A 21,864-nucleotide genomic window follows, 5' to 3' on the forward strand; every position below is an offset into this window, starting at 1 on the left:
GCATTGCACTTGGTGATGTAAGCCTTGGATGCAGCTGCTTGGCCATGGGAACCCATTACATGAAGCTCTCTAGGCACTGTTGTTGTGCCAATCTGAAGGCCGCATGAAGTTGGAGGTCCGTAGCTATTGACTCTGCAGACAGTTGGCGACTTCTACGCATTGTGCGCTTCAGCATGCGCTGACCTCGCTCTGTCATTTTAAGGTGGCCTACCACTTCCTGGCTGAGTTTCTGTTGTTTCCAGTTGCTTCCACTTTGTTATAATACCAACCGGTGACCGCGGAATATTTAGTAGCAAGGAAATTTCATGGAACACCTGAATCCAATGGTTTGGAGGGGTGTCCCCATACTTTTGGCAATATAGTGTATGTACTGCACTGTATCATTCCTCTTGTATGTGTTAGGTTTAGTTTTCAGTATTCGTTCTTAATATGTACATATTGATGCTGCACATATTTGAGGATAGGCGGGATAAGGCAGTCACTTGGAAACCAGGTGGGGAATTGTTCTTTCCCCCCTCCCCCGAAGGTTGCAGCTCACATATGTAGGGCCAGCATTAGAAAAGGGGCTAAGTTTGAGCAACCCTTCATGGCAAGGTTATTCTGCCTTATTACCATTATGGCCATAAATGAAAGAGTGGAATCACTTTAATGGAAAAATAGGAAACGCAAGTATAGGAGGTTGGAAGGTAAGCTCAAACCAGCGATAAAACAAATGAATATGCTGACTTGGGATACTAAGAAGAGATGAGAAATGTAGAAGTGCCCACAAAGCTAAAAGGTATCACTAGGCCATTTAAAAGCAAAAGATGCCTCTATATCATGAATAAGAATGATGGTTGGGAGTATAAAAAGAATTTAAGGCATCCAGATACATGGCTAGTAATGTGAGGTGTGTGCCCTGCATAGTGTTTCCTTAGGAACATTGGGATACCCTGCTTGGGAACCATTAGTAGATAAAACCCATTAACAATGTCCCCATCTCCCTGAAGAAGCAATCTACTGACTGTGAAACACATTGGCAGACCAGCTTATCCCTTATATTAGTTAACATCATCAATAAAAATAATGTGAAGGACAGAGGGGCATAATAGGGTGATGGTTGTGGAATATGTTCTTGCTGGGTGACATTCTTGGTATGTGCTCTTATTATGTATGAACAATGTATAGCAGCCCTTCACTTGTACCAATTCTCTTTTTCTCAGTGTGATTTTCAGTATGTATTATTTTATGTGCATGGACACAGTCTGGTACTTCTTTGCAACTGTGAAGTTTTTCATGGCATCTATTTCTGTTCTCTAAGTGCACAAGTTTCTCTATCTCTACTCCACAGAACAGTGGCGTAACAATCACCATAGCGACCCAGGTGGCCGCTATGAATCCCTGGGGCACAGGGGGGCCCGGCCAGGACATCCCCCTGATGCCGTGCGGGCCGCCTGGGTCGCTACGGCATTTCAGGCTGCTGGCTGTCACTGGCGGCTGTGAGGAGAAACACGCAGCCTTCACATGTGCAGCGGCGCATACCTTCTCACAGCTGCTGAGTCGATGACAACTAGCAGCTGCAGGGGAGGTGGCTGGGCCCGTCGTCGGCAGCGATGGAGGAGGCAGGTCTTGGTCATGGGGAGGCGGGCCCGGCGATCAAGGAGGTGGGGCCCATTGACGGAGGAGGCGGGGGCCCGCAAGCGATCGTGGAGGAGAAGGAGTCAGACAGAGGATCGGCCAGACAGAGGGCTTGCCTGCCCACCTGAGACCCTGGAGAGCTCACCATAGAGAGTTTATAGTGGGCTCTGCAGGGTCACTATCAGGTGGGCTTTTTGAGGGATATCAGGTGGACTTATCTAGAAATCACAGGGCCCCATACAAGATTTTGCTATGGGGCCCTGTGATTTCTTGTTACGCCCCTGCCACGGAACATTAATTTTACCGTGCTTTGTTGTTAAGTCCCCTTTTTTTAAGCTGATGTCAGTGGGGCAATTCTGCTATTGGAGACAAATAGCCAACAGCAGGATTGCTAAAGAGATGCCTGTCTGTCCCTATGGAATTGTCCCTCTGTAGCCAGATGCTGTGGACTTGCCCCCTTTATAGCTAGATGTAACGTGATGTCAGTCTATCACTGGCCTGAATTCTGGTGAATCTTGATTGTTAGTGACATTTTGCTGCCTCAGCTACAGACGGAATGATTCCATAGGGACAAACAGGCAGCCTCTTATCAACCCTACCAATAGTGATTTCGATAAATCACCAGCGGAAGGATCACTAGTGACTAGTCTGATATCAGCCTTACTGTGCATGTTATAAGTCATTTAGCCCAGTGCTTCTTAAAGTGTGGGTCGCGACCCCATATGGGGTCCCACAAGTGATCAGGTGGTACAGCCGGTACGTTTGTGAGGGGTCAGGCGGCCAGGGAGGCCTGGGCTCCAAGCAAGATTTTTTTATTTTCGTTTAATGTTTAATGTTCAGTGTAGTTTAGTTGTTAAGGTTGCGGGCCCCCCCTGTGCACTTGGTACCTTCCTGAGCTCGTGCATGCAGGAATGTTTTTGTTTTTTTTCCATTGACAGACCTTTCTTTAACCCAACAGAAGTGGAGCACAGCTGCTGGAGGTAAAGGTAAGGAGGGGGAGGGGGGTTAGTAGTAGTAGTGGGTAATGATCCACGGCGGCGGTGGGGGGAGGTGGGGAGGAGGAGGAGAGACACAGACCGACATTGGGAGGGGGGGAGAGAAGAGGAGAGAGACACTGACTGACGCAAGGGGGGGAGAGAGGACAGAGAGAGAGAGGGACACTGACCGACGCTGGGGGGGGAGGGGGGGAAGGAGAGAGACACCGGCCAACGCTGGGGGGAAAGAGGGGAGAGACAACGTCCGACGCTGGGGTCCCTTAAAAATTTCCTCGGCCAAAAAGGGGTCACGAGTGGAGAAAGTTTAATAAGGCCTGATTTAGCCCATTTGTCACCCCAGTGCACACCACTTCTGTATAACCCTATCTATTGTTGTATCAGGATAGCTTTGGTTGAGGGAGCATCAATTACTAAAATATGAAACAGCTGGCTGGGTATTCCCAATACTTTTCACCCTCTGTCCTAGAAAGAGAGAAGAAATTGCATAGCAGATAACCAGGCTGAGGAAGCAGGCCCGCCCAGAAGAGGTTGGAGCTTCCCATAATTTATTTGCACTAGATTACATATAACTTGATGAATTTACAAAGAGTCTTCCGGTGGGCTTTGACTGTGTGAATTAAGGTTTCTGGGGCTCTCATTGCTTCTGTCGATTATTTCTCATCGCAGATACTACAATTGCTGCAAGAGCTCCAACAGCAAAGATAGCTGCACCTCCAGCTGCATAGGTCTTTGCGGTATCCACCTGAAAGAACAGCAACATGAAGGGTTTTTAAATGCTTCATATTATTAGAGAAACAGTTATATCTTATTGTGATTCCACAAAAGTATAAAAGCCCAACTCCAGCTATTTTGTTGCTTTGGATAAAGTGGGAAGGACTTTGTCAGGTTTTTATTGCTGTCTGTGTCCCCATAGAGGGGATATTGTGTCACTTCCTTTTCTCTTTGAAAAAATAAATATCCCCAGCGAGGACACAAAATGTTGCACCTCCTGGCAGCAACAGGCAATTCTGCAATACTGTACTTTGTGCTGAAAAAAAGTAGTGCAGGTGCACTTCAAATGAATGGCAGCCCAGCCCACTTACCATATGAATATTAACACACACTAGGTGCGCTGTGTGATTGTGCGCATTAAATGCACAATAGTGTACGATCACTGCAACACTATGGTGCGAACGGACCCTAAAAGCTGATATTGATGTCTGATCAAGGAGAATGACCCAACTGTCTGATCTGTTTGCTCATGATTAGATCCCCTGTGCATGGTCAACTTTAGAATATTGCTTAAGTTATTATTTATTGTGATAGCTTTTCTGAATTCCATGCCAAAATCAGCACTTTTATGGATTGTATAGTATTTTTGTATATTTTTACTTTTTTTATTACTCGGGTTACTGTACAATATGGCATATCCAAGAGCCAGCAGGTGGAGCTGTAATCTTTGTTCACCAGATTACTATTACCCTCGCATTCGTTTGTTGGCTGCTGTTATGCCTTTTTGCAAATAAAATATTGAATGAACGGACCCCCTTACTAGTGCCAGTTTAAACGTATTGCTGAGCAAAGGCTCTGGCGGAAGCTTTACCAGGCACCGAGGTTCCAGCAGTGGGATTGAAGACAAGAGGGTAGAGCTGCTCCATGTTTCTCAATTATTACTATTACCTTCTTTGCTAAGAAAAGATCACTTACTAACTAGGTTCATTTTATTCAAGCAAGTGTCTCATCTCTCCTCCATTCCCCTTCAGTGGATGTATTCATGACCCATCAATGTCACAAATACAGTACATCCAAAATTAAATGTTTATTTGTAAAATAAATATTGTAAATCCAAGAGTAAAAACCTATTTTAAACACCAGTTTCAAATATACAAAAAAAAAAAAACATTGACCCAAACCATTATAGTTCCCTTTACATTATAGTTCTGCTAAATTGTACTATAGTACTATAGTGCTTGCTACATTATACTGATTTCCAGGCATGTTTCCTTAGGGACCTGCCCATGTGGCTACAGATAACCTGGCCGAAGGTTGCTAAGTCGGTGGCTGGGCAGCATGCTTGTTTTTTTATATTATCTTACCACAGTTCCGGTATGTTTTCATACCAATATAATACTCATATACATACTTCTCTTGTAAAAGGTGTCAGGAACTGTGCAGCTACACAATTGTGTTCTCATATGGTAGACATCATAAAAATGGACTAGGAAGCCCAATAGAATACAGCTTTGCTAATGGCTTTACACATAATAACTGCACTATGAACGGTAATGTCTATTTGTCAGTGATTCATACAGTACCTGATCAGAGAATTCAATCCCATATCTTAGAAAAGTTGCAAAGTGTTCACAGTTGCTACTAGTAAGGCTATAGTTCATCTTCTTCCCTACTTCTCCCAGTGCTGCGTTAACAATTTTTCTTGATGGAAAAGGGGAGTGCTTGCTGTCATACTTGTTGTTCACTTTATAGTTGCATCCATAGGCGACAGTCTCCAAACGGTCCTTCCTCACCACAGCTGTTTCTCCTAATGCAGAAGATATGCTGGACCAACCATCTTGATCTAAGTAAAAAGAATAGAGCAGACAGAGCTAGATCTTCTGCAGTGCAGAAACAATTAACTTTCATCTCTCATATGGCATAACAGAATAGTACTAACAAAAGCTAGAATGATGAAGGAATATATATTACCAAAGAATATTCTTGTAGCTTCTAGAATCACACACACACACAAAAACCTGTCCAGTGATATATTCACAATAAAAACTAATTGTGATCCATAATGATTCACTCTTGCCTCCTACATTTACACATTTGAAGATATGGGGTTGATTTACTAATGCAGTGAAAAATATTCACTTATGAAAGTGATTGTTTCTTTAACCTAGTCACAATGGTGAAGCTATATTCACTTTGAATATCCAGTCATGTACAAGGGGAAAAAACAGGATTTTAGCTTTTACATGAATGATTGTAAATTGAGAACATAGATACAGCTTTAAACAGGATGCTGCTTTTAACTCCCCAACAAGATGGTAGGCTGATCTGGGGACACGTCTATAGGTGGACTAAAGGGAACAATCTGGGACACCACGGCACATAATTCTATCAATACAAACTCAGTAGGAACAAATTGCAAGCTTCTTATGTGCTATATCTGTGAAGGTTCTCATTCATCCAGGTCATGGTATATCTGTAAAAAATAAGACAAGTCAAATGGACTTGCTGTATTTTTCTTGAAGATGTTTAACTGGACATCCAACCAGCTTTCTCAATTCAGAATGACTTGTAGAATTGTATGTCAGTGAAACAAAACAGCAGCTACACCAGCGTGTGGCACAGCATAGAAGAGCAAAACCCTCTGGTCAGGATTCGGCAGTGTACCTACATCTAAAGGAAAAAGGTCACTTTTTTTAAGACAGTCAAGTACGCATCCTAGACAGGGAGAAAGACTTGTTTAAAAGAGGTGTGAAATGTATGTAAAAATAGAGAAGCCAAGCTTGAATAGAGGGGGGTGGGATGCTGTTTTAACACCTTTTTCTGGACAGGTTAATAACACCTCCTAGACTCCAATTATGCAAATGCATTCAACAACTGGTTGTGACAGACTATGTGGATTGGAATGACATTCACCATATTTATTCCCAGATAATTTTTTGTACAAGTCATTCTGAATTGAGAAAGCTGGTTGGATGTCCAGTGAAACGTCTTCAAGAAAAATACAGCAAGTCCAGGTGCCTTGACTTATTTTTTACAGATATTCTTATGTGCTGGTATGTGGTAACCAATACATTAGCCTATTGCCTGCCTGAATATTCATCACACTGTTTTCACTGTTTTCAACGCTGCCCAGCAAAGGCACTAAGGTTGAGTGACTGTGTCTTGAAGAGAGTTAGATCCAGGTACTGGGAAAAGCCGAAGAAAGGGAGAGAAGCCCAAAGCTTGAGCTGAAGAGTAGTGTGAAAGGGTAATAAGAGAACAAAGGAAGGAGGGTGAGAGGAGGAAAGGGAGGTGTGGAGAAAGGGTGATGGGGAAGGAATGCCAAGAAATGCCACTCGACAGCAACCAGCATCTTCAGGCTCACAAACTGCTTCAAGTGACGCCCCTGGTATTCGTGGCTCACAAGCCGACTTTGTGACTGCGATTTCACATTCCACAGAGTCGGATAGAAGTGACATTTCAGGACCGATAAGCTGTTCCAGGGCAGATCGGTTCTCCTGCAATACCATTGGCGATGCCGATCTGCCCTGGAACAGCTGAGAAAGCGTTGAAATTCTTCTCCTTTTGCCGGTCACATATTCCACCGCCTAAAAAAGGGGCATGATTACGTTAAAATGTGTGACCGCGTCACTGGTCATACATTCCAACCCAGTCACAATCTTTGATAGAACACAGGATCTCAGAGGGCATTGCCATAGAGCCCACCACAGATCCTGAAGCCATTGAGACCCTGCAGAGCCCACCACAGATCATGCACACCCCCCCCTGAGACCCTGCAGACCGGTGCAGGATGTGTGGTGGGCTCTGCCCAACATAGACCCCACCACAGATCCTGTATAGCCCACCCAATACTCTCAGATGGGCTGTGCAGAATCCATGCTGGGCACTGCAGGGTCCCTTTAGCAGCAGATCATCTTACCTGCTGCTTGGTCCCCGGCCTCCTCCACCGCTGGACTGATGCTGCAGGACCTGGCCTCCTCCGCAGTCCGACGGCTCTTTGGTGACACGGCGCGACTGTGACATGGCCCCGCCCCTTCCTGATCCTGCTGCTCCACCTTGCCCCCTCCTGCTGCTCCGACTCCTCTGCCCCTTCCACCGCCGCCTCATCACCGTTTCCTCTGCCTCCTCGCCGGTCTTTTGAGTCCTCTGCCGCCGCCTACTCCTCTGCCCGGCCGCCCAACTGTTTTGGGGGCGGCATTTTTGCTGCCCCCCTGAAAACTGCCGTCCAAGGCAAACGCCTTGTTTGCCTTGCAGCAGATACGCCCCATGACCCCCATATATTTCATTACTCCACATCTTATTACACGTCTTTATAATAACATTAGGCGGGGGGAGGGTGTTATTCTCTACAAGAAAGTTAACAGCTAATGTGGTTATGGTCCCCAAACCTGATAAGGATCCACAGTGCTGGTTGAATTATTGCCCTATCTCCTTATTGAACATGGGCATAATAATACTAAAAAAATCTTATTGCCAAGGTTTAAGTGGGCATTATCCCTAAAAAGCAACCTGGTAATAGTATACGAAAGGTTCTTCAATTTACTCACCTGGTCCATTCAAGGGCCCAGGAAATGTTGTTGTTGTTGCTTAATATTTTCATAGCTTTTGATACCCTCTCTGCTGTCCAGCATAATTTTGGCTTTGGCTGAAACTTTCTGTCATGGATAGCAGCTCTTTACAGCTCCCCTCAAGCAAAACTTAGATATTATGGTTTTGAGTCTACTTTATTCCCTATTTGCCATGGCACTAGACAAGGTTGTTCGCTCTTGCAGATTTTATTTATTGTGGCCTTGGAGCCTCTGGCGGAAACTATACATAGTGCTGCATCATTTGTCAATTCTTTCAACTGTGAAAGAATGCAAAACGTCTTCAACGTTACATAACAAGTCCAGTTAATTGTGATAATTCACTATTAACAGCTTCACCTTATTCGATAATCCAAGTGAACTTTCACTTTGCAAATAAACTTTTTTGTTGCCCTTTAGTGTGTCAAACCCAATGTATGTAGAAATAAACCTAAGAGCAGTAAAAAAAATCCCTCGGCGCACTGGAACAGAGTTCCCAAGAGTGGACAGGTAATGGATGTTTTTGGTGTGCTTGTATACAAACTAGGGCTGTTACTGATTAAAAGTTTTGTGTTCGATTAATTAAAATTTTTTTAAATCGATTAATCGATTAATTTCGATTAATTATAACGCACATACAGATCCAACTACATTGGCCTATACACATACACCACAACAATGAAGTAATAAAATGAACTAGGATCACACTAATCCAGCACGTTATTATTCTGAGTTGCCCCACTCAAGCGGCGGCCATATTGAGTGGGGCACCTGAGATTAATAATGCCTTGGCTGGCGCTCGTGCAGAAAGTTTCTTGGGCAAACTCACCTGCCCAAGTGGCTCCGTCGGCTAACGAAGGGAAGGGGGGAGGAGTCCGGTGATGTCAATGTCCGATGGGGACCGATAAAGAAGGACTGCAATTGATGGCCCTGATATTACCTCTCAGAAACTCCAATAATTAGATATCTCAACCAGGATTGCCAGTTCTGTCCAACAGTTTTAGCCAGGACATAGTCAGATGATCATTGTGCTCCCCTGATGCTAACCGCAATCACCGGATCTCCGATGGAACTCCCGGAAGCCGGCGGAGAGGTGAGTACAGATCAAAAGAATTGTAATCGATCAAAAAAAATAACGATTAATCGAGGAATTAATCGTTAATTTCCGCAGCCCTAATACAAACAGAAGAAAACGAGCTGTTAAGATAATTAGAAAAAAAACAATACAGGAGCACAACAACCTTGTACTTTATCTAAGAGACACCAGAGGACAGAAAAGAGCGGTAAGGTATGCACTAACAAAAGACAGGTAAATGCCAGCATATATAGCAGATTTTGTGTTGGTCCCCCACAGCTGATGTATCTGCTGGCATTTACCTTTCTTTTGTGTGTGTGTATACATTCCCCCGCTTTTCTGTTGTTGCGTTCCTACCTTGTTTTTATTAATTAAAAATAAAACTGATTCCACATGGCTATAGAACAGTTTTTGATAAACATTATCTTCATTTTATAATGTTTATAAATAGTCTCTTATTTGCATACCAAGAACCATAAACAACATATTCCAAATCTTAGAAGTGGCTCTCCTTGCTTGTCCCCTATCTTTAATTCACTCATAATAAAGTGATTTTTCTGAAATTCATTAACAAGGTTTATCTGAAAAAAAACAGTACTTTGATGTAAAATTAAACCTCATAAATTAGTTGCCATATTTTCAAAGTGAATTCCAGGGACACCCTACTAACCACTCCCACTTTTACTCATACCCACAAAACACACCCACTGTTTGTAGACACACCTACAAAATCATGCCCTCATTTTTAGTATGCCCTGAAACAACTGGTCACAGACTTTTTGAAAAAGAGGCAGATATTTAGGTTATAAAGACAAAATGCCCTGGGCACTGTAAGTGTGAAATAATACAGCATGCATAGCGCCCTGCCACAAATTGTGGGTGCGTTCAAATTGTAAAAACAAATAAACCTGAGCCTACACTGCTATGGTTCAAGAGTGTGTATAGCCTAGAGTGCAGGGGTCAGGAGTGTGTGGCACAGAGTGCAGGGATCAGGAGTATGCTACACACAGAGTGTCAGTAGTAATTAATGCATGAAGTGCAAGCGTCAGGAGTAGGTAAAGCATGGAGTGCAGGGATCAGGAGTACATAACATAAGGTGGTTAGGGGTATGTAATGAATGCATTGCCGGGGTTAGGAGTAGGTATGCACCGATACCAGTATCGGTATCTGTGCCGATACCGGGCATTTTTACGAGTACTTGTGAAAATGCCAAAAACTGATACCGATGCTTTAATTTTTCAAATTAGGCAGCTGCCGTAGGTCTTGCGCTTGCTGAGGACCTCCACAGCTTACTTGGGAACCATGCAGTGCCTGTTTACAGAGCTTCCACTGCCCACACATCTCCCCCTCCTGAGACCCTCCATACTATTATTCTGCATTGCTGTATAATGTATTGCTGGGATGTGTAGTCCTCTCTAGCCGGTGCTATTCTGCATTGCTTTATAATGTATTGCTGGGATTTCTAGACCTCTATAGCCAAAGCCATTCTGCATTGCTGTATAATGTGTTGCTGAGATTTGTAGTCCTCTATAGCTGAATGCATTATTCTGCATTGCTTTATAATGTAGTGCTGGGATTTGTAGTCCCCTGTAGCTGGTGGTATTCTGCATTGCTGTATAATGTATTGCTGAGATTTGTAGTCCCTCTACAGCTTGGAGTCAGTAGCAGAACTACCAGGGTCACAGCCGTAGCAGCTGCAGCCAGGCCCTGGCGCTCCACCACTCTCCTAAAATCAATAGTCTGTATTTTTTTTAGAAAAACTGTCACAAAACTAAAAAAAAAAGTATCGGTAATTGGTATCGACAAGAACTTGACAAAGAGTATCGGTACTCGGTCTTTTAAAAAATGGTATTGGTGCATCCCTAGTCACACACATGGAGCAACACATGGAGTACAGGGGTTAGGAGTAGGCAACACATGGAGTAGATTGCATTTTTTTATTGGGGGCGGGGGGACGGTGGAGAAAGGGAGCTAAAGTTCATCTTGGGAGAGAAGGTCCGTTTTAGAAAACTAGCAATTTGTATTAATAAAATGTATGTATGAGAATACTCTTTAAACATTAATAGTAAAAAGTAAAAGACCAGATCTGTATATCCATGTATTCACCTGTTAAATGTACCACATATCCACCTCCAACATATACACCCCAATGCTGATAGAAATCACGCATAAATTCAATCAAATCTCCTGGCTTTGGCGCAGGTCCCTGTAAAAAAGTTGATGTGTGTTAGATTGCATTCAATCATAGAGGCATGTAATATTAACCACACTGTTTAAAATGCAATATTATGCAAACTGTTTAAAGAAAAACAAATTAGTCAACAGTTTTTAAAGAAAAACTGTTGACTAAATAGTATGGAACAAGTACGTTGAAAATGATTTGATTTGTAATTTCAAATATTTCTGTGTCACGCATAAGCAGAGAAAAACAAGAAATATCAGGGGGAACGGTTTGATACTCACTATCAAAGGCATGTCTCCTGTCTTCAGTTAGTTTGATTGTTCACTCAGATTTGTCCGTGTTTTCTGCCAATAGAAGATTAGAAGAAATAGGTTGTGTGTAACAAGTGTATACAAAAGTTTTCATAGCTCATTGATAACCACAGACATTATGCATTAGTCTAGTTGCATCAATTGGGAAAGGATTAGTACCCTTGTCAACTTTTAATGCTGTCTTTGGGGAGATTCCCCCTCTCCGTTTGTCCTTGTGATCACTGTCCCCAAGACAGAAAATTATGGGAAATCCAACATTTTAGAGTTGTCACCGCAACAATAGGGTAAATCTTCATTGGAAACACCTGTTCCATGGACAAATTTCCTGTGACTTCCTGTTGCATCTTTGGGACAAGAAGCGTAAGGAAATCTCCCTAACTGGACACAAAAATAAACTGATGGGAGTTTTAATCCTTCTCTTTTCTATCAAAAAAAACAACAACATTCAGACAACTGCATTCCAGTAATGTGTGTTTTAAAAGGTCACTTAATTTTGTTAAAAAAAAACAGATCTCAAACTACACATATATACATATAAAATACCTTGATTAGCTTTATGTAATCGCATTTAAAAAAACATGATGCATGATTTATTGAGATTATATAAAAATAGATTATAGTCCCCACTTTCCAATTTCCTGCTTGTCATGCACATATCATTACTATGAATGGATGCCATGTACTTTTCATATCCTTTGAACAGAGTGTAGATGTTGTTCGTCATTAAGATATGCTTGACAAGATCTGTTGATAGAGAAAGTAGCTCTACACATTTCACAGTGTAAACCGCTTCTTCAGGAGGAGGGCTATGAATAGTAGGAAGGCAGAGTATTTCCCATTTAGCTTCCATGTATCCCCATTTACCCCTGCCACGGATGAGGAAGTAGCAAGGAGGAACACACCTCAGGGTACTATATTTCTGAACCAGCAACCCCTTCAGCTGTCTATACAGCCTGCACCGTTAATTCACAAATGCCTAAGGATAGACCTTCCTAGTGTGCCCTTTCACCCTTTCTTTCCATGTGTGAGGCCTCTGCCAACAACATGGAGAGGAATTACATGAATCCAGGGAGGATGGGATCCATTCAGAAAAGGATGCAAGTTTGCTTCCATCCAGACCTGCTCCACCTCCTGGCTCCTGCCATTTTTCCGCAGCTGTGGCTCCTGATGTGATGGTAGGGTGCTAATGGGGGGTGGGGGGCGTGGGGGGCAGAGGACTCTGGCCTTAAGGAGGTTTCTGATGTATGGAGGGCTCCTGAAATGAAAGGGTGGACTCTCATATGAAAGGGGACATCTTATGTAAAGGAAGGGATCTGATGTGAAAGGGGGGCTTCTGGTGTGAAGGGGGTACTCTGATCTGAAGTGGGGCTCCTGGTGTGGGGAACGACGACTCTGATGTAACAGAAGGGGGCTCCTGATGTAAAGGGGGCTTCTGATGTGAAGGAGGGCTCCTGATTTGACGAGAGGATTCTGATGTGAATGGGGGGGACCCTGTTTTTGCATGGGGTCCCACCTTAAAATCCATAACAGACGCCCTATCTCAGATTAGGGTCTGGTATGGATTTTATAGGGGTTATGTTGTGTTATGTTATGTTGATAATTACATTTTTACATTTATATTTCAGTCTGGGGTGCCTCATGACTTTAAATACTTTAAAAGGGTGCCATGAATGAAAAAAGGTTTAAAAACACTGGCTTAATCAAAGACAGGGAGCATAACTCGTTGACATTTTAATACTCCCCTACCCTGGCAACCTGTTGAAGTTGAGGACTGCTGTGGTCTGTGTCTACCAACAGCAATACTCAGATTGGAGCACAGTTATTATGACAGCACAGGGGATGTATCAAACCGCTGGAGATAGACTGTTGCTCTCACACAGAGCGCAGCAGTCCTCATCTTAAGTGGGCTGCCAGGGAACTAGAGTATGTGTGTGAAGCAGGAGCACTATTAAAGAAAAAGTAAAAGCACTACAATTTATTCACGCCCAATGACTTTGCCTCAGAAAAAAGATTAGGTTATAACTAGGCTCTAATATCGGTCTGCTAGACAATAAGCAATGACATCAACAGGATGGGTGGAGAGGCTGTTTTTGTTAACTTGGCAAGCTGCAGAACCTGACCAGTGTCAATATACATGTACCTAAAACTCTAAAACTAGTGCTTTTTCATTTTCTTACAAGCATACCTTAAATGCAATTGTAGCTCGATGAACCAGACCCTACATTGGTCAATAACATAACAGTAAGTGCCACATTTGATAAAAGTATAAGAACTTTCAGTACCTTTTGATTAGTGTGTTTGCTAGCCCTGTCAAAGTGACATCTTGGAGTATATTGAATGCTTCACATCACAGGGCTTGCCAGGTTTCCATTTCCTAACATTGCAGTGGATCTTTCTACTGTTTAGAACGCTGCTATCAACATCTTTTGTAAGACAATATATCCTAATGCACTTTTTTTTATTTTCAGGCAATACGTTTTATTGAAAATAAGTGGGGTACAGACAGGGCCATCTTTAAATGAGGTAGCCTGAGGTGGTTGCCTTAGGCAGCATCTCATCGGGGGTTTAGGCAACCCCCCCTCCCCATCAATTGAAAATGGCAACCAGATGGCAGGGTTGATATTTTTTTTACATGTTTTTTTTTTTTAATCAATGTAATTTTTTCCCCCCAACAAGCTTTATTGCTATCACACAGGAGATAATAAGACACGGCCTCCTGACATTCCCCAAGGCCTCCTGACACCCCCCACGGCCTCCTGACACCCTGCACAGCCTTCTAAGATCTCCTAAGACCCCGCACAGCCCACCCTTGATCCTGAACGGTCCACTATAGAACCCGCATAGCCTCCTGAGACCCTGCACAGCCTCCATAAAACCTCCTGAGACTCTGCACAGCCACATGAGACCCTTCACTGGACCCTGTTCCACACAATTCTGGACCGATCAGCTGTTCCAGGCAGATGAGGTAATGCAGATCGGTTCTCCCACAAATGCCCGGTGAGTTGAACTGCCCTGGAACAGCTGAGAATGCATTGAAATGCTTGACCGCATCACCGGAAATGACGCGGTCGAGCATTCCAACGCAGTCACTATGATAGAACACTAGCTTTACACTAGAATTTATACAGGCAGTTGTAAAGCTGTCTGTTCGCTTCCAGGGGCTGGTAAACATGTCCTCCCCCACCCGACACTCCCCACCTTGCTGCTTCCCGGGCCCCACTGCCCCTCCTGGGGACCCAAGACTGGCATTCTGGATGTCGACGGGTAGAGAGACAAGTGAATGTCCATTTTCTTATTACATTCCCACTGAATGAGCTGTTATTCAAGAAGCTGATCATGCAGGATGTGTGCTTCAGCAGCTTCAGTGGGCTGCAAAGGTGACAATCGGGGTCTAATAGACTCCTAATGTCACCAGAGGACCTGTCACTACTAAAGTGCTATCACATAAGGAGCTCACAAGTGATAGCAATAGTGTTGTGTAAAAATAAAAAATAAAGTTAAATCAATTAAATTTAAAAACACCCCAAAAATTATTTTTAAACTCCCCGTCCCTGTGTACATGCACATACTAACGCAAACAGGCGTTGGGTGCGTCTAGGTATGGAAACAACAATTGCACCACACATTTTGGGTATTGTCACGTACACCAGAGTGAGAACAATAATTCTAGGGCCGATATTCACAGTTAACTCGAAAATCATGACCTGTACAGGTTTTTAAAGGGCCGCCTATGGACAGTTTGGGGTACTGCAATTTTTCGCCATTTCACAGGCGCACACAATTTTTAAGCTTGGCATGTTGGGTGTCTATTTCCTCGGCACAAATTCAACTTTTATATTTTGTAAAAGATTGGGTATTATATTGTGTTTCTGTGCACTAAAATGAAAGTGACACTAAGTTAATCTCAAACATGCATTCAAGTACCTTTAACTATTTACAAAAATGTATCTTTTTTTTGTGTATCACTCGGCAGTAGATCCTCAAATCATCACTAAATTGGTGCTGACTCTGTCCTTCCTTGTGGAGGGTGGTTACTTTTGTTCCCCATGGTCCCTATGTGTGTTGCAAAGTAGCCACCAGTCCAAACTCACTCCCATGATGGACTACAATCACTTTTAGTTAGCTCATTTGTTTTGAGATTGTAGTCCATCCCGGGAGTGAGCTTGGAGCTGTAGCTACTTTAAAACACGCACAGGGACCATGGGGAACAAAAGTAGCCACCTTACCGAAGTACAAGTGTTAAACAAATGAGATACATTTTTGCTAATATGATAAAACAAATGATCTAGAAATATATATAATTATAAACCGATTATAATTAATGGTGTATCATAAACAATGGCAATGTCCAATTAAATCTCATTCACGAGAAACATGTTTTAAACTGATGTAAAACAAAGGGTATGCGTCCAAGCTTGAGGTACCGAAGAAACTGCTTGTCAAAAGAAGAAACTCCCGTTTTTTAACACACACACTTATATTATGTATTCGTTTTAACCACTCAGTTTATTATGTTATACCACTCTCTTTGAAGAGAGATTCACATTTTTTACTTTGTTATACAGTATCCACACAGATATATATCACACATTGATACGTTGTTTAGAGAGAAGACCAACACATTCAATATATTTTTTAATTTTTATTCATTTATTTATTCATTCATTTAACATTTCACAACACTGTTTTTTTGGTAACCACACCGTGAGGCTTATAGCGCTACACCATTGATCAATTATTTTTGCTAATAGTCAAGGTACTTGAATGCATTTTTCAGTTTTTACTCTTGAGTTTAGTGTCACTTTAACTTTAGTGTATTTTTACTGAAATTTTGGGTTTGTACTACCGTAATATCATGCAATCATCAGACTGGTTGGAGTTGTTGCATGAGAGCCGCCCAGCCCTTGTCCCATCTCCTAGACCCCAATGGCATTGTCGATCTCGGCCTTGTGGGCTCGACTGAGACAGCTGTTTCCTCTGACCCTGAGGTTCCAGAAAGCTGATTGCTCCACAGGGTGATGTAGTGCCTTAAGCTACACATTAGTTTTTTCTAGTTGTTTAAGTGGACTGCATGACTGGCACCCTCAATGTCCTCCCACTTTTCAGCCATGCCCTGTGGATATCGTTTGACTCTGCAGCCCCAGCCCCCCACCCCCCCCATCCCATGAATTACTTTCTGTTTCCGTACTCTGGGACCCACTTCAATGGGGTCTGCTATCTGTCAGCCCAACCGGCACCACTGGACTGGTATAGTATGGCTTGTCATCGATGTGACACTAATCTACTAACTGACATATCAGTCTGGATGTCGCAACACTTCTTAAAACTCAACCTTTCAACCAAACTGAGCTCATGATATTTCCTCCTGCTCGTGCAACTTCCCCCAACTTTTCCCTTGAGATTGTTAACACAACTATCCAGCCCTCCCCCATGCCAAGGTCCTAGGTGTCATCGTTGACTCGGACCTCACCTTTCTTCCCCACATCCAATCACTATCCAAATCCTGCCACCTTCACCTTCGTAATATCTCCAAAATATGCCCCTTCCTCAACAATAAAACCGCAAAATTACTCATCCACTCACTTGTTATATCTCGTCTTGACTATTGTAACTCCCTCCTCATTGGCCTACCTCTACACAGGCTATCTCCCCTTCAAACTATCATGAATGCAGCTGCTGGACTCATTCACCTAACCAACCGCTCAGTGTCTGCAACCCCCCTCTGCCAATCCCTACACTGTCTTCCAATAGCCCAAAGGATAACATTCAAAATATTAACACCTACTTACAAAGCCATCCACAACTCTGCTCCCGGCTATATCTCAAACATGGTCTCAAAGTATCACCCTAACCATCCCCTCCGCTCTTCTCTAGACCTCCTGCTTTTCAGCTCCCTCATCAACTCCTCCCATGCTCACCTCCAGGACTTCACTAGAGTCTCCCCCATCCTATGGAACTCTCTACCCCAACCTGTCCATCTATCTCCAACACTAACTGCCTGTAGGCGATCCCTTAATACTCATCTCTTCAGGGAAGCCTATCCCACCTCAACCTAACCACTGAACTATCACTTTCTCAAACAATCATCCCCACACAGCTACCTCCTCATGTATCACTTGCCCCTCCCTTATAGATTGTAAGCCCTCACCGGCAGAGCCCTCCTTACCATCTTGTCTTGAATTGTATTGTGATTGTAATGTCTTCCTTATATTGTAAAACGCTGCGCAAACTGTACGCTAAATAAATCCTGTATAATTATAATATAATAATAATGTGGGCACTTTTCCATAACTTACTATTTTTTCCTTACACAGGGATGTTTCACATGTCTTTTGATCTCCCTGGACAATGGTACCTATATCTCAGCTGCTGAACCCAGGGTGGCTATCTACAATGGGTCTCCTGAATGATAACAGGAGTGCAGAGTCTTGTTGATGCAATTTGTTATTATTTTTCTCGTTTGTTGTAGCGGGAAATTGTTCTGTGTGTACAGCATCTTCCTGGCTTTTCAGTGCATCCCATATGGAATTGATATGAAGTTGTTCTAAATGAACATCATGGACTCTCTACCTTTGGGTACACCCCAGATGTCCCTGGTATATGGGCCTCATCAGCCATGAATAAATGATCACACAGGTTGGCAGACGTGTCTTTTTGCTATAGTTGCTTGTATAGTTAAACTGTTACTCGGGCTGTACAATTCTGCCTCCTACCTAATGGGTCTTTAAGCAAAGTACTTTGGGATGATCCCCTTTACAAGATGATTGACGTGATTGGGTTAGCTTTGAGTTATATGTTCACGATAGTCTACATTTTCTCTTCTGATATGGGTTGAGATCAGGAGGGCAACTTTATTTTGACTGCATTTTCCCCTATGGTGCACCTCACTCAACTGCTGTGTTTGGTCACTCTCCCCGTATCGATTGCTCCGCCCTACCCCCACCCCCCTTCCCGTGTGGAGGGTGTTATAGGTTAATTTGCCTGCTTGTCTTTTCCTCCCGTGGGGGTCTGGTGTGTTCCCACCCCACACAGGTTCTACTTGAATATTTTTCTCCTTGACTTTCTATTTCTCTTTCTCCCCCTTTGGCTATACTATTTACCCCACTCCCCCTTTGTTTGCTTGCCTTCATACTCGGCCTCTGGGTTGGGAGACGCCTTTCTCACCTTTGTACTTAGTTTGATAGTGTTACGACGTGACTATGGCAACACTTAACATAACGACACTCAATGTTCGAGGTCTCAATTTACCTGAAAAAAGAGCACACAAGTTTTAGGAGACCTGTGGAGGGATCACTCACATGTAGCAATTATACAGGAAACGCATTTTAGGGCAGATAATATTCTCAGGCTCAGTAATCCTCATTATCCTATTGTCCTACCACTACTGCTCAACCTGAAACGTCTTTGCCAAACTTGATGGCCAAATTGGTTAAATACAGGGAGCATACTTAATTTTTCTAAATCTGAAACCTTAAATATCTCCATTCCTGATGCAAGGCTCCCTCAGATCCAGTGAAATTTTCCTTTTTTAAATGGGCTACTTCATACATAAAATATTTAGGTGTGCTGATCTCTAGAAAATCTTTACCCTCAATTTTCCTCCTCTGATGAAAAGTAATCCAGACCGATCTCAATAGTTTGAATTGTATAGTCTTTACCTGGTTTGTGCTTAATAGCATCTTGAAAATGCCAATTCTCCCCCTGTGTTTGTACTTGTTCTAGACTCTGCCTATAGCCATCCCTACAACTTTTCTTACACAAATGCTATCTCGGATCAGAAGTAGGATTTTGACAAGGTCTAAGATTTCAGGGGTAGGGGGGATAGGTTTTCCCGACCCGATACTATACTATAAGGCTGCAAATCTTACAAGACTGGTGGATTGATGCTGTAATGCAGATAATAAGTTGTGGGTGGGCTTGGAACAAGCTACATGTTGCCTACCTCTCCATGGTATTCCATGGTTATTTCCAAAGATGCCGTTACGGTGCTGAACTAATCCTATCACAAGAGCCACTATGAGAATAGCGGGAACAACCCTGTCCTCTCCTAGCCCGTCTCCTTTGTCTTCACCTTGCCTGTCATTGGGAACCCCTCTCTGGAACCGCATATACCCCTTTCTGCGGGGTATATGCGGTTCCAGAGAGGGGTTCCCAAGCCTTGGTTACCTCTAATCAAACGTCTGCCGTTCACTTTATGGCAAATTCGCAATGGAAATCTATAGCTCAAATTCAGCAATGACGGCAATGACAGATCCTGCCTTAGAATATTGGGGGGCTTTACAAATTCATCATTTTGTGAAGTCTTTAAAACATGAGACTGATATTTTGAGACCTTTGACGCAATTGGGAAAAATGTGTCTGTGTAAGGATCGCGGTATGCATCCCCCTATGGAACACAGCCGCAAAGGACACTGTACGATCGCGGCTTGCGTTCCAGGGTGGAACGCAGCCGCAACCCGGAAGTAACATCGCCGATGCGTTCCAGCGTGGAAAACGTCACCGGCTCCTCCCCTTCACATCCTCTTAAATAGCAGGAAGCCAGGTCAGTATGGCGTTCTATTATTCATTCAGAAACGCCAGCTGACAGCCTGCTCCCTGCTGCTGGACTAAAGAACCAAGGACTGAGAGGATCACCCTATTGAATAACCCTACAAACAGCAAGTATTTATGGTGTAGTGTCTGCTAGGAAGATTCCTGCCCATAACTGTTACTGGACCCTAATTACCTTTTGCATTACTGTTGCCTCAATAACAGTGGACTCTTACTTCTTAAAGGGGAAGTAGTGATTTTCGTTTCAAATTACTGTTACCTACAATTTGTTTGCTGCGCAGGGTACGCTATACTATTGCGAACCCATAGTGTGCTACCCCTTACTCCTATTGATTAATTTGCGGCATATGATGGTAGAGCTCCAAACTCTCCGCTTAAGACTCTGGGAGTGACGCCTGGAGCTCGACCCTGACGCCGTACCCTAGGGAACCCCCTACACCTGTATAGCCTCCGCAGCTGAGATTCATCCGAATTGCTACACTGCATTACAGTCTGGAGGCATGACCAGTGAGACACCTACTTTCCATTTATGACTGGCAACTTTTGTGCCACCTCTGCTATTTCCACGCTTCCCTTTTTACAACATTGGGAATGAGATTTAGGAGTGACATTTACCCTACAGCAATCAGGCCATATCTTGTATTTTGCACATACATCCTCTATCTCTAACAGAATACAGGAGACTGGATATAAAATACTTACCAGGTGGTATAGGGTTCTAACGGTCCTGCACAAGATGTTTCCTGAGTCCTCTAACTTGTGTTGGCGTTGTCATGAAAATATTGGTCAGCTTCTTTATGTGTTTTGGGATTGCCCCCGTATATGTCCTTTCAGGGTCCAGATTGGAGACCTTATCCACAAAATAACTGACATATGCTTTTGAACCAGCTACCTTCCTTCTTCATCTTAATTCCTCCTCTATAATGTCCTATAAAAACTCTCTGTTAATCCACTTTATTAACGCTGCTAGGGCATGTATTCCAGCGATGTGGAAGCAAACTGCTCCCCCATCTCTGGCAATGTGGATACACAGAGTAAAGGAAACCAGACTGATGGAAGATCTGATGGCTTTGCTTTATGATAAGCAACATCAATTTATTACTACCTGGTATTCTTGGATCAGGTTAATTGAGTCCTCAGATTATCTTTAGCCTGTGCCTCAAAATGCTGCAAGCACTATTTTGATTGGACAGGACCGCAGGCATAATGTGCCTTGCGATCCAGTGCGGCCGATCGCATTGCGGCCGGAGGGCGTGGCTACGGTGCCATTCACTTCAATGGACCGCCATGCCCCCTTCTGCCCCACAAAAAAGTGAGCCGGCTGCAATGCGATGCAGTGTGTTCTGGCCAGAATCGGGCCAGTGTTGTATCGAAAGTCTACAACGACCTGACTTTCGGTTTAGTTAGAAGTAAGAGGTTTGGCCGAGTAGAGCTAGAGTAGAGTTGGAGTTTTCGATAGAACAGCGGAACGCATTGCATCTGTTGTGATCGTGATCGTGATCGATCTCTCTTTTTGCCTTCGCTACCTCTGTCCTCTTCCAGCTCCTTCTGCCTTCTCCCTTGTTCTACTTCTCTAGACGGCTCCTTCTCCTCCACTAGTTTTTCATTGAAAGGTTAATTTATTAATGCAAAAACTGACAGAGAGCTTGAGTGACAAGGCTATCTACCGTTTGACAAACTGTATGTTATTTAGTTTGACTGTTCTTCATGGTCTCTTGTGCTCTTTGAACTTAAATAAAGAAAAAATCAATGAGCCAGCACAGTACAGAAAGAGTTAACAAACCCCTCAGAGCCCCCTCTTTAAAAATGTTTAAATTTTTTTAGCTTACGCAATGTGAATGGGGACATGTAACAAATA

The 21,864-nt window shown here is 43.3% G+C and overlaps 1 protein-coding gene across 1 annotated transcript; it reads right to left on the minus strand.

Annotated features, from left to right (window-relative positions):
• Positions 1 to 3,246: 3,246 nt before the first annotated feature.
• Positions 3,247 to 11,491, minus strand: LOC108794251 (HRAS-like suppressor 2). Its single transcript, XM_018565265.1, has 4 exons — positions 11,427 to 11,491; positions 11,070 to 11,169; positions 4,907 to 5,166; positions 3,247 to 3,354 (listed from the first exon to the last, which is right to left on the minus strand). Exons 1-4 carry the CDS (start codon positions 11,436 to 11,438, stop codon positions 3,247 to 3,249), a joined length of 480 nt encoding a protein of 159 aa, XP_018420767.1. The 5' UTR covers positions 11,439 to 11,491.
• Between the last annotated feature and the right edge of the window lie 10,373 nt (positions 11,492 to 21,864).

This window comes from Nanorana parkeri, unplaced genomic scaffold (assembly GCF_000935625.1).
Source record: "Nanorana parkeri isolate BGI_ZX_2015 unplaced genomic scaffold, ASM93562v1 scaffold25, whole genome shotgun sequence".
NCBI lineage: Eukaryota > Metazoa > Chordata > Amphibia > Anura > Dicroglossidae > Nanorana > Nanorana parkeri.

Excerpts from the sequence above, each read along its gene's own strand:
- LOC108794251 (XM_018565265.1), bottom strand. Across the intron at positions 5,167-11,069 it reads ATATGTGGTACATTTAACAG|ATCAAGATGGTTGGTCCAGC; the intron begins GTGAATACATGG and ends CTTTTTACTTAG. Across the intron at positions 3,355-4,906 it reads GGATTGAATTCTCTGATCAG|GTGGATACCGCAAAGACCTA; the intron begins GTACTGTATGAA and ends CTGTTCTTTCAG.